This window comes from Salvelinus alpinus, chromosome 3 (genome assembly GCF_045679555.1).
Source record: "Salvelinus alpinus chromosome 3, SLU_Salpinus.1, whole genome shotgun sequence".
NCBI classification, from domain to species: Eukaryota; Metazoa; Chordata; class Actinopteri; order Salmoniformes; family Salmonidae; genus Salvelinus; species Salvelinus alpinus.
This window is the reverse complement of record NC_092088.1, coordinates 69,242,066-69,254,145: the sequence shown is the minus strand read 5'-3', so window position 1 is coordinate 69,254,145 and position 12,080 is coordinate 69,242,066. Positions and strand designations below refer to the sequence as shown.

Below are 12,080 nucleotides of genomic sequence, written 5' to 3'. Positions count from 1 at the left end.
CACACACACACACACACACACACACACACACACACACACACACACACACACACACACACACACACACACACACACACACACACACACACACACACACACACATTCTGCATCCCAAATGGCACAGTATTTCCTATTTAGTGCCTAGGGCTCTGGTCAAACATTGTGCACTAAATAGAGAGTCGTGTGACATTTTGGACATAGACATAAAATGACTGATGTGTGATGTACTTCTTTTGACTACAGCCGATAGATTCATTTGTGGTTCATTATATCTTCCTGTCTCCCATGGTTGTTGTGGTGTGTGTGTGTGTGTGTGTGTGTGTGTGTGTGTGTGTGTGTGTGTGTGTGTGTGTATGTGTGTGTGTTCTTGTGTCACCAGGTATGAGGTGATGCAGTTCTGCTGGCTCCAACCAGACCAGAGGCCCAATGCAGAGGAGGTCCACCTGTTACTCAGCTACCTGTGTGCCAAGGGGGCCAACGAGGCCGAGGAGGACTTTGAGAGGCGCTGGAACTCCCTGCGTCCCAACCCCAACGCTGGCCCCAACAACAGCCTCCACCATGGGGCAGGAGCCCTGGCCATTGGTACGTTTACGCCACTTTTTATTGCTCCTGTCTACTTTGCATTATGTTTTTTTGTCTGCTTCTGTTTGAAATGAAAATACAAATCTGCACACTGCTCTTCTCAGTATCACTTTAGTTCAGAGAAATATACTGTCCTCAAACCACCCAAATTAAGAAGAAATAGTGTGTGATTATAAATGTTTACTCATAACTCGGGGTGGCAGGTTGCCTAGTGGTTAGAGTGTTGGGCCAGTAACCGAAAAGTCGGTAGATCGAATCCCCGAGCTGACAAGGTAAAAATCTGTTGTTCTGACCCTGAACAAGGCTGTTAACCCTCTGTTCCCCGGTAGGCTGTCATTGTAAATAAGAATTTGTTCTTAACTGACTTGCCTAGTTAAATAAAGGTAAAAAAAGACTCACATACTCAGGGCCCACCAACCCTGCTTTAGTTGATTAAGGTCTGCTGCTGTTTGACATGAAATTTCCCCTTAGGGGATTACCAAAGTACTTATCTGTCTACAGACCTCCCCTCCTCCTCCTTCCCCCTGCTGGAGCAGTTCTCTGGATGCGACGGCTACCACAGCGAGTCAGGAGATGATATACTGACCGTGACCGAGACCAGCCACGGCCTGAACTTCGAGTACAAGTGGGAGAAGGCTCAGGCGGGGGCGGAGCAGCCTTACCACCGTGCTGCCTTGTCCTCCAGCGGTACCCTGGGGGCCATCAACTACCACCGCCAGGACCTGTACTACCCCCCTGGGCCAGGGGGCATGGTGGGGGGCTGTGGTGGGGTGGCCTACTACGAGCCCAAGATGCTGCATGGTTCTGGGGTCGGGGTGGTGCCGGTGCTCAGCGCCTGTAGTCCTTCAGTGAGCGCTGAGTACTACGTCCGCATGGAGGAGCCTGGTGTGGACTGTCACATCAACATGGACCTGGACTACACCATGTGCTCCTACAGCCCAGACTACCAGGGCAGCAACGGGAGCTTCCTGACAGGCAGTGGCAGTGAAGACTCAGGGGATTGTATTATGGGGATGGGTGCATGTCCCTCCCAGGCCCACTCCAAGCCTGTGGACTCCTACTGGTCGGCAGACATCTGTAAAGCTGGGGGTGGTGGAGCGTATGACTCGGACCCAGATGGAAGCCCGGCCATCTCCCTGACCATGGAACCCCTGCTGGGGCAAGTCTCTGACTCCAGCCCCCTGAGACCCTGGGAGGCTGGTCATTACGTCTCCTACAAGGACCGGGATGGGGGGTTCTACTACGAACACTCACCCCCTATGGGCATAGGCCACCACATGGGTCTGGGTCTGGACCATCACCAGCACTACCTGATGGGGCGGGAACACTCTCCCCCTGAGCCCCACCAGGAGAGCTGGGGGTCCCGGAGCCTGCGTCAGGCCCTGGGGGAACTGGAAAACCCTCTGGGGATATCTCCCTCCATCAGTACCCCTCCCCAGGGTGGTGGTCCTCCTTTTGGGGTAGGGGACCCCTACCTGGAGACGACCGAGGGACCAGGCTCCATCATTGGGGGGAGTAGCGTCACTGGGGGTTACTATGACATGATGGGTTCTCTGAGGAAAACCATGCCGACCATGCCAGGCCACACCCACTCAGTCAGCATCACCATGGCGTCGGAAGACTCGGACGAGGAAGAGGATATATTCTCAGAGAGGCAGAGAATCAACAGTAGTAACACCTGGCCCTCTAATCTCTCTAACCACTGCACTAACAACAACAGTCTAGGCCTGGGCCGTAGTAGACAGGCTGGCTGTAGGCAACAACAGGATGCCTATGTAGACTTCCTCTACACTATGCCCACTACCGACATAGAGGACTCGTGGCCTGAGGAGCACAACCTGACCTTCCGCTCCTCTGTCTCTGCTGCAGTTAAACCCATAGACTACCTGGAGGCTACGGCAGCTTCGGCTAAAGACAGCAGCTGTCTATCCCTGGGGAAGCATCATACCCTGATACCCTCCGACGACGCCTACAACACCTACATCTATCTGTGCCATGAGAGGGAGGGGGAGAGGGAGGTGAAGCCACCACCAATCGAGTGCTGCCACTCTCATTTCGTCGACCCCCTCACAGGCCTAGTGGTGCGAAACTACACCTGTGATGGCTACAGAGATCAGATTGTAGAAATGCTCAACAACGAGGAAGAGAGTGTGAATCTGTCCCCAGCACCGGGAGGGCCTAGTGTGTCTAAATCAACCCTGACACACAACACTAACACAACCACAACCGTAACCAACCTTGACCACCCTGAGCAGTATGTTGACATCACTATGGACGATACCCTTTCCATAGACCACAAGCAAGAGGTTGTCACAGAAAACAAAGGGGTTCTCACTGATCCTAAACCAGAGGACATGACTATGGATATGGCTGCCCCACTTCCCTCAGTGAATGTGCCTGGCCTAGTCTGCTTGGTTGAGCCAGAGTCAGAGCTGAGCCATACGTTAGACAGCGGCCTGGACAGAGACCACTGCTCCAGCATCAGTCTAGTGGACATCTCCGACTGCTATACCGACGACGATGATGAAGACGATGACATTACTGACGTGACCTCAGGGATCTTTGCTGACGAGGCGTCGGCCGGGGACCTTAACGCCTCCCCCTCCTTGGCCCGTCCCCTCAAGTCCCTGCAGAAGCAGGTGGGAACACCCGATTCCATGACTTCCATGGACTCCATGGACCTGATGCCTTTAGCGGCCGGCTCCACCACAGAGCCATTCAGCCCTGCCTCCAGCTCCTCCCACCCATCTAGTTCGTCCCCCAAGGCAATGGATAGCGGGTACGACACAGAGAATAACGAGAGCCCAGAGTTCGTCCTCAAGGAGCCCCACAATGAGCCCCGGGACCCAAAGACATTCACCCAGCCACTTGGGGAGTCTGTCCTGGACACCAGCCTGGATGAAGAGGGGGAGGAGGGGGGAGAGGAGGCCGAGGTGGCCCCACCGGAGGATGAGGATGAACCTACCCTGGATGAAGATGTGACTCTAGCAGCCTCACAGACCACAGACAAAGAGAAGGAGCTGGCCCCCCTCAGTGAGAAGAACCCTTACAGGGACTCTGCCTACTTTTCTGACTATGAGAACGAGCGCCTTTCCAGGGATGATGAGGATGAGAAAGTGGGGGATGATGAAAATGTAGGAGTGGAGGAGGGAGAAGAGGAGGAGAGCCTGACAACGAAGAGGAATCTCAGCCCTCTTCATATAGAGGAAGAGGAGGAGGGAGAAGAGGAGGAGAGCCTGACAAAGAAGAGGGAACTCAGCCCTCTTCATATAGAGGAAGAGGAGGAGGGAGAGGGGGAGGTGAGCCTGACAGAGAAGGGGGAACTCAGCCCTCTTCATATAGAGGAAGAGGAGGAGAGCCTGACAGAGAAGAGGGAACTCAGCCCCCTTCATATAGAGGAAGAGGAGGAGAGCCTGACAGAGAAGAGGGAACACAGCCCTCTTCATATAGAGGAAGAGCTGGAAGGAAATGAGACCTCAGCTCTTCTGGAGGAGAGTGAAGACCCAGAGATGAAGGGTTGCCTGACAGAAGAGTGCACCCATGATGAAGGGCTGGAGCTGGGGCTAGAATTGGCCTCCAATATCTCTGGAGAAGTAGAGGAAGGGTCAGAGGGATGGCTTGCCCAGGAGGAGCCCTCTTCCCTGGGAGACTGGGCAGCAGAGGTGGTGGGGGCTATGGAAGAAGCCCTGGGGGAACTCCAGAGGAGCAGCAGTACTGAAACCAACTCTGGTACCAAGGAGGAGGAGGAAGAGGAAGAAGAGCGAAGAGACGTGGAGGACTCATCTGAAGCCTTAGAATTAGCAGATGTCCTAGAAGAAGCATCTAGCGAAAGGTCAGAGAGCATCGACAAGGACGATGATGATGAAGAGAACGGACCTCCCTCACGACGTCAACGCTTCTCCTCCTCCTCCCCTCCCTCCATTCCTCCTCCTCCTCTCCCCCCGATGACTCCCCCTCCGGTCCGGGTGTCGCTCACAGACGGGGGGGAGGCGGATGAGGAGGACGGAGATGGTGACTCGGATGACAGTGAGTCAGATGAGGAGTTGAGGAGTTACAGTGTTCAAGAGGAGCAGAGTGGAGGGGAGGAGAGCGAGGAGGAGAACCATGCGGTACCCATCGTGGTCAGCGACTGTAGCGATGCTCATAACCTACGTAGTCTACTGAAGGTGCCGACCACGCTCACCTCCGAGTCGCTTGCTGATGACCTGCTGGAACGAAAGAAGAAGGTGGTGTCCTTCTTTGATGATGTCACTGTTTACCTGTTTGACCAGGTGAGTAGTCAATCACAGATGAAGGAAAACAAGATAAATGAAAGGGTAGTTTCTGCATCATGCTAGTTCACAAGTTCATGGTCATTTTTCAGCATTTTTCATTCTATCTAAGTCACATGGTATAAGACAAATAAGATATTTTTTTGTGCCTTGAATTAAACTAGACATACTACTATAGACACTGAACAAAAATATAAACGCAACATGTAAAGTGTTGGTCCCATGTTTAATTTAATGAGCTGAAAGTAAAATAATCCCATATGCACAAAAACTGTATTTCTCTCAAATTTTGTGAACAAATTTGTTTACATCCCTGTTAGGGAGCATTTCTCCTTTGCCAAGATACTCCATCCACCTGACAGATGTGTCATATTAAGAAGCTGATTAAACTGCATGATTATTACACAGGTGCGCCTTGTGCTGGGGACAATGAAAGGCACTTTAAAATGTGCAATTTTGTCGCACAGCACAATACCACAGATGTCTCAAGTTTTGAGAGAGTGTGCAATTGGCATGTTGACTGCAGGAATGTCCACCAGAGCTGTTGCCAGAGAATTGAATGTTCATTTCTCGACCATAAACTGCTTCCAACGTCATTTTAGAGAATTTGGTAGTACGTCCAACCGGCCAGCCCAGGACCTCCACATCCGGCTTCTTCACCTGAGGGATCGTCTGAGGGGGGGTGCTAAGGAGTATTTCTGTCTTTAATAAAGCCCTTTTGTGTGGAAAAAATCATTCTGATTGGCTCTGCCTGGCTCCCTGCTAGGTGGGGCTGGGTGCCAAGTGGGTGGGCCTATGCCCTCCATGGTCCACCCATGGCTGCACCCCTGCCCAGTCATGTGAAATCCATAGATTAGAGCCTAATGCATTTATTTAAATTGACTTATTTCCTTATATGAACTGTAACTCGGTAAAATCTTAGAAATGTTTGCATGTTGCGTTTATATTTTTGTTCAGTATATTTTTGTTTAAAATGCACACTAACCATAGTTCTAACCTTTTGACTACTGTCCGTTTCCAGCAGAGCCCGACTAAAGAGCTGGCTGAGCATGGTTTCCCTCCAGAGCCTGAGACCAGCGGACAGGGTTCAGAGGGCAAACAACCAACCTCTGATGACTCCTCAGATGGAAACATCTCAGAAGAGAGTAAGTACACTAGTCCAGAGTCCACTACTTACATTGAAACATTGATTGAAGTCAATCAGCATTTCATTTCATAATCAATCTCAAATCTATGGGGTTAGATGTGTAAAATATAAGAGGCGGATGTTTCCAATCTGCTCCCTTTCTCTTCCTCTCTCCATACCTACTTTCCACCCTCCCTCCGTCTCTCTTCCTTTCTCTCTACCTTCCTCCCTCTCTCTCTTCAGGTGCAGGGTATGAGTGGGAGGATGACTTCCCCTTGTTGCCCCTCCCGACTTCCATATCCAAGATGGCTGCCTCCTCCTCAGCCTCAACCCCCTCCACACCCAGCCTGCCCTCCACATCCAAGGCCCCGGAGCCCAAACCAGCGGTGCAGTACTCCCGCTTCACCGTTTCCCCTAGCCATGTGTCTCGCTTCTCCATCACACACGTCTCTGACTCCGACATAGACTCTGGTCCAGGTGAGTCTGATGTTTCATTAGAAACATGTCTGAGGAGAACTAATTGTATGGATTTTACATAGTGAATAATGAAACATAATGAATAAGTTGTAACTATCCGCCTCTCTCTCTCTCTCTCCCTCTCTCTCTCTCTCTCTCTCCCTCTCTCTCCCTCCCTCTCTCTCCATCTCTCCATCTCTCCATCTCTGCAGGGAGCAGTGAGGATGGGGACAGAGAGTAGAACAGAGCCACAGCCACCCAGGAGCTGCACCACATAAACTTAGCGTGACTTTTATGTAGAGCTTTTTGGACATCAGGTTTCTGAAAAGACAGTGCCTCTTATTGTTTATGGTGTGGGAGAAGAGGGGAAAGAGAATCAACTCTTATGAGAATATAGAAAATAATATATGATAATACAGTTGAAGTTGGAAGTTTACATACACCTTAGCCAAATACATTTAAACTCAGCTTTTCACAATTCCTGACATTTAATCCTAGTAAAAATTCCCTGTCTTAGGTCAGTTAGGATCACCACTTTATTTTAAGAATGTGAAATGTCAGAACAATACTAGAGAGAATGATTTATTTCAGCTTTAATTTCTATCATCACATTCCCAGTGAGTCAGAAGTTAATTAGTATTTGGTAGCATTGCCTTTAAATTGTTTAACTTGGGTCAAACGTTTCGGGTAGCCTTCCACAAGCTTCCCACAATAAGTGGGGTGAATTTTGGCCCATTCCTCCTGGCAGAGCTGGTGTAACTGAGTCAGGTTTGAAGGCCTCCTTGCTCGCACATGCTTTTTCAGTTCTGCCCACAAATGTTCTATAGGATTGAGGTCAGGGCTTTGTGATAACCATTCCAATACCTTGACTTTGTTGTCCTTAAGCCATTTTGCCACAACTTTGGAAGTATGCTTGGGTTCATTGTCCATTTGGAAGACCCATTTGCGACCAAGCTTTAATTTCCTGACTGATGTCTTGAGATGTTGCTTCAATATATCCACATAATTTTCCTCCTGATGATGCCATCTATTTTGTGAAGTGCACCAGTCCCTCCTGCAGCAAAGCACCCCCACAACATGATTCTGCCACCCCCGTGCTTCACGGTTGGGATGGTGTTCTTCGGCTTGCAAGAAAGTGGTTCCGTTCATCACAAAGCCCTGACCTCAACTGAAAAAGCATGTGCGAGCAAGGAGGCCTACTAACCTGTCTGTTACACCAGCTCTGTCAGGAGGAATGAGCCAAAATTCACCCAACTTATTGTGGGAAGCTTGTGGAAGGCTACCTGAAACGTTTGACCCAGGTTAAACAATTTAAAGGCAATGCTACCAAATACTAATTGAGTGTATGTAAACTTCTGACTCATTGGGAATGTGATGATAGAAATTAAAGCTGAAATAAATCATTCTCTCTACTATTATTCTTATTTTTCACATTCTTAAAATATAGTGGTGATACTAACTGACCTAAAACAGGGAATTCTTACGAGGATTTAATGTCAGGAATTGTGAAAAAACTTAGTTTAAATGTATTTGGCTAAGGTGTATGTAAACTTCCGACTTCAATTGTAAATACACAGAGTAATATACGTTACAAAGAACTTATATGCAGGTCAAGACTTTTATGTTGCGTTCAACATATTTTTTGAGCGACAACACAAATCTAAGGACGAACTTTGGGACGTTGTTTGCCACCATAGTCATCACTCATTTACAGTATGTTATGGAGAGCAGAAAACATGGGTATCAAAACAGAACACACCATGTACCCCACTCAGAGGAGGAGGGAGTGAAGAAATGGAGGAAAGGACAGAATCCAGGCTTTTCACTGAAGGATCGGTGTTGGAAAGTGACCAACAACATATCTTTGAGACATTGCTTCACCCGTCCTCTTCAAATATAAATGAAATAGCACATGTAATATAATAATGTTACATGTTTCCAAACACTTTTACATCCATTGAAGAGAATAATGGGACACCTAAGTGTATGTGAAGGAATGGAGCTATTGAACAAGGCAGAAAGTTGTTGCCTTGAAATGACTGTATTAGCAGAGATGATCAATGCTGCATTTAGTGACTCCAGAGTTTTCTATCAGGAGTAGGACCACCACTGTATTGTACTGTATGTATCACCCTTATGATTTCCACCAATCAGAATTCCAGAGTCACTATTCCTCTCCCTCTGTCTGTGTGGGTCACTATTCCCCTCCCTCTGAATGCCTGGGGTGTAATCATTAGTGCACACCGTAGCAAACAGTTGCAAAACGTTTTGCGAAGGAAAACAAATTCAGGTATGTTCTTCCCCTGTTGGTTCCGTTTGCTTCCGTTTTGGTTCTAGTGAATCCACCTCTGCTTTTACATACATCCCTGGACCTAAGCTATTGTTCAAATCCATCAAGTCAGTTTTGAGGCAATATCATTCAGATGACTTTTAATAAATGCTGTACTTCTTTTTGGGGATTTTGGATCCACGTGCTTTGCAGCAGATAGTGTGGGTAAATCACAGCATATGTTGGCTTCTGTGTTGAGCTTCAGGTCATCACATGCTGTGTAATAGGTCTCCTTGTCTTGAGGTGGAGATTCTTTGTTAAATGGTCAAAGAACGTGTACATTTCCGATTCTGAAAGGCGTACTGCAGTATAAGAACAGCAAGCTTACAAATACACAGATAAACTTACAGATACAGTAGCATATCATTTTTATAGAAAACTTTTGATGAAATTATCACTTTTAAGAAATATGAAACCTAAAAATGAAATTTAAAGAATGGAAGAACAAACAAATGATTTTCAAGTGGCTCAAGTGGCTTCGGTAACATGTTGAAGATTAAATAATCCAATGACTATTGGAAGAGCACAGAACTGAGTACTTGTTCAGTGTTAACATATTGTTTATGTTCAGCTGTGTGGTGGTCAAGGGTTTGTCGTTGTGTAATGTTTCACGATTGTGTTCATGATTTTAACAATGGAAAGTGCATTTAGAATTTATGGACCTTTAACTTTGCTATGTACAGTATGTGAAAATGTATGTACTATAGAAAGGAAGACGGGTGGTTGTGGGTGTAACATAGAACGCATTCCGTACAGTCAGGCTGGTAAGATAATGCAGTATTACATCAGTATCACTGTAGCATGGTCGCAGGTATGTTTGTGCAGTCTTGCCTACCTCAATCACCATAGTTTGGCAAGACGGTACAAACAGATCTGGGACCAGGCTAATATCACTGTAGGCTTTAGCTTCAAAGAACCAGGGTGCCAATTCAGTTCAACACATAGATTTAGAATTACATACAGTAGGTTCTATTTCTATGGTTCACAGATCCACTCTAGTCTCCATGCAGTCAGTGTGTTCTGTTTGTTTGCCTTTCTAGAGCTTTAATATTGTTCACTAGTATAGTGTCTATAGATCTATCTAAACCGCCGTCTGTGTATGTACTATTTTTATATCTCAAAAAAAGAAAGAACATTTTAAGAATATCAAGAAATTACCTGGAAGTGGCAGATAAAAGGAGATGTCTTTGTTTTATTGTTGCCAAAGAGATATATTTAATGAAGTCATGAGGCAAACAGGAACAGGAATATATATTTGATCTATAATGTTTTAACACGACAGATGTAGGATCTTAATTTGAGACAGTTTGCTACAGCAGGAAAATAATCCTGCAGCAACAGGAAATGTGAATTTTGTGGGTTATAATTCATGGACATTTTTGTAGGGCTTGATACAATTTTCAAAGTGGAAATTACAAACTTCCAAAGGCTTTTTAAACATCAAATACTCTACAATTTTGAAACGTCCTGCATTGTAGGAAAGTTCTCCTGCAACAGGGTGATCAAATTAAGATCCTACATCTGTATAGCGAGACGATAGCCTGGGTACCAGTCTGTTTGTGTCATCAATGCTCTCCTTGTAATGATGACACAAACCGACTGGTACCCAGGCTAGTGAGACGAAGGGGGTATTGTGATAAGGAGCAACATTTGGTAATGTGCAGGTTGTGATTTAAACGAGCAGGACTAGTTTAGGGATGCTGTCAGTAAATGTGCCCCACCCACACTCACTTACTGGTCACATGGTTACTTTCTGTACCTTATTATGAAATAAAAATAAAGTCTGTTTTACACATGGATGTGGGTCTCATGTATTACATAGCCTGGTCCCAAATATGTTTGTGCTCTCTAGCCAACTCATAATTTTACATAATGTACAATGTAAAAACATGAAGCAAAGAGAGTATAAAAGGAGACGTGCTTTTCAAGAATTTCTTATAAACACAGTACAAACACACAGGTAATATCTGGAATATACTCTGCAATATCACTTTATTTTCTCTAGTAAATTCAGTGTTTTTTCTATAAATTTACAGACAAATGAAACGGGATGAGAAGCAAATACATTTATGAAATAGTACGAAATACAACAACTCCTTTGTATTTTTATGTATTAATGTCATACTATACAGTTGATATATGCATGAATGCTTAATATTATTGTTTTTCTGTCATTTAAAATATGAGAATAACAGTGAAAAGCATTTGAATGCTCTAACTTAAAGTATTGTGTATAACATGTACCTTTTCTTTCTCCGTCTCTCCTAATCTAGTGTGCGGCTCAGACTCATGTAGAAATGGGTTTCTACAAGCCGCCATGCCCTGTGCTCTTTATATTCTCCCTGATACAGGCCCTTTAATATACTATATACTATATAACATAGTTTACTTTGTGACAAATGTATTGCTCACACAAACAAATTCAAAGAAATTCCTCCAAATCTTACAAATCGCTAATAGCAAGAAGTAAAATACGACTAGATCATAGAACTAGACACCCACAATAAAATAGATCAAACAATTACATTTTCTTAAGCATATGCATACATTATTAACAAATAACAGATTCAGTCATAATTTACTGCATACAGTTTATTACTGTTTTCAAATGCTTTAATTGTATTGAAGAGGCAGTCCAAGCCTAGGTGTGCTTGAATGCTATGGATAGTTCAGTCTGTGCTAAAACTTGTGCAGCACATGGTCTACAGTACTTGTGAAAGATTAGTCCTGTGTGTGCTTGGATTTGTCAAACAAAATCAGGGTTCTTCTCTTCCAATTGGCTGGCTAAACGTATCTGTGCTTCACAGCAACCAATCAGAGGCAAGAATAATAGGAAGTAGAGCATGGAGCTAATAGAGGATTGGAGGAGGAGACTGGTCATCGACAGAGATGAGAGGCCTGGGTTGGTCCTCAGTGGCCTGGGCTGGTTCCTCCTGAGGCAGAGGGACACTGTACGGACAAGAGGGAGGGAAGACGGATAGGTGGAAGGAAGGGAGGAAAACAGGAGGAAGGGATAGGGACAGAAGGGATGAAGAACGGGAGGAGAGGTGGAGGGAACCAACTGATCCATTAGTTATTAACACTAAACATTACGGAGTACAGAGTAGAGAAGTTTGGCGAGTGAGTTTGGAGCAGCCCTGAATGAAGATGGAATAAGGGTGAAATAAGGCTTTGATGTGTGCGCAAGGCAAGCATCATGCAACAAAACCATCAACAGAGAATTAAGTTTCTGTTAAGGCTCTATGCAGTCTGTGTCGCTGAAGCTTTAGAAATGCGCGATAGAAATGTAAAAGTAATTTCCGATTGAGCCGACATA

At 45.9% G+C, this 12,080-nt stretch overlaps 2 protein-coding genes across 12 annotated transcripts in view; one reads left to right on the top strand and one right to left on the bottom strand.

Annotated features, from left to right (window-relative positions):
- aatkb (apoptosis-associated tyrosine kinase b) overlaps window positions 1–10,563 on the top strand; it is a 104,959-nt gene extending 94,396 nt beyond the window's left edge. For 5 of the 7 annotated variants that reach the window (XM_071393842.1, XM_071393840.1, XM_071393845.1 and 2 more), the window contains 5 exons: window positions 380–582; window positions 1,084–4,853; window positions 5,875–5,998; window positions 6,223–6,456; window positions 6,648–10,563. In XM_071393842.1, coding sequence (XP_071249943.1) covers window positions 380–582; window positions 1,084–4,853; window positions 5,875–5,998; window positions 6,223–6,456; window positions 6,648–6,676 — 4,360 coding nt within the window. In that variant the 3' untranslated portion in view covers window positions 6,677–10,563. Of the gene's footprint in view, window positions 1–379; window positions 583–1,083; window positions 4,854–5,455; window positions 5,546–5,874; window positions 5,999–6,222; window positions 6,457–6,647 lie in introns of those variants that run through there. The other 2 variants (XM_071393843.1, XR_011674254.1) reach the window with 2 other exon arrangements.
- Window positions 10,564–10,739: 176 nt separating this feature from the next.
- Window positions 10,740–12,080, bottom strand: part of baiap2b (BAR/IMD domain containing adaptor protein 2b) — a 184,454-nt gene continuing 183,113 nt past the window's right edge. For all 5 annotated transcript variants that reach the window (XM_071393847.1, XM_071393852.1, XM_071393850.1 and 2 more), the window contains one exon: window positions 10,740–11,713. In XM_071393847.1, the coding sequence (XP_071249948.1) occupies window positions 11,614–11,713 (100 nt within the window). In that variant the 3' untranslated portion in view covers window positions 10,740–11,613. The remainder of the gene's footprint in view (window positions 11,714–12,080) is intronic.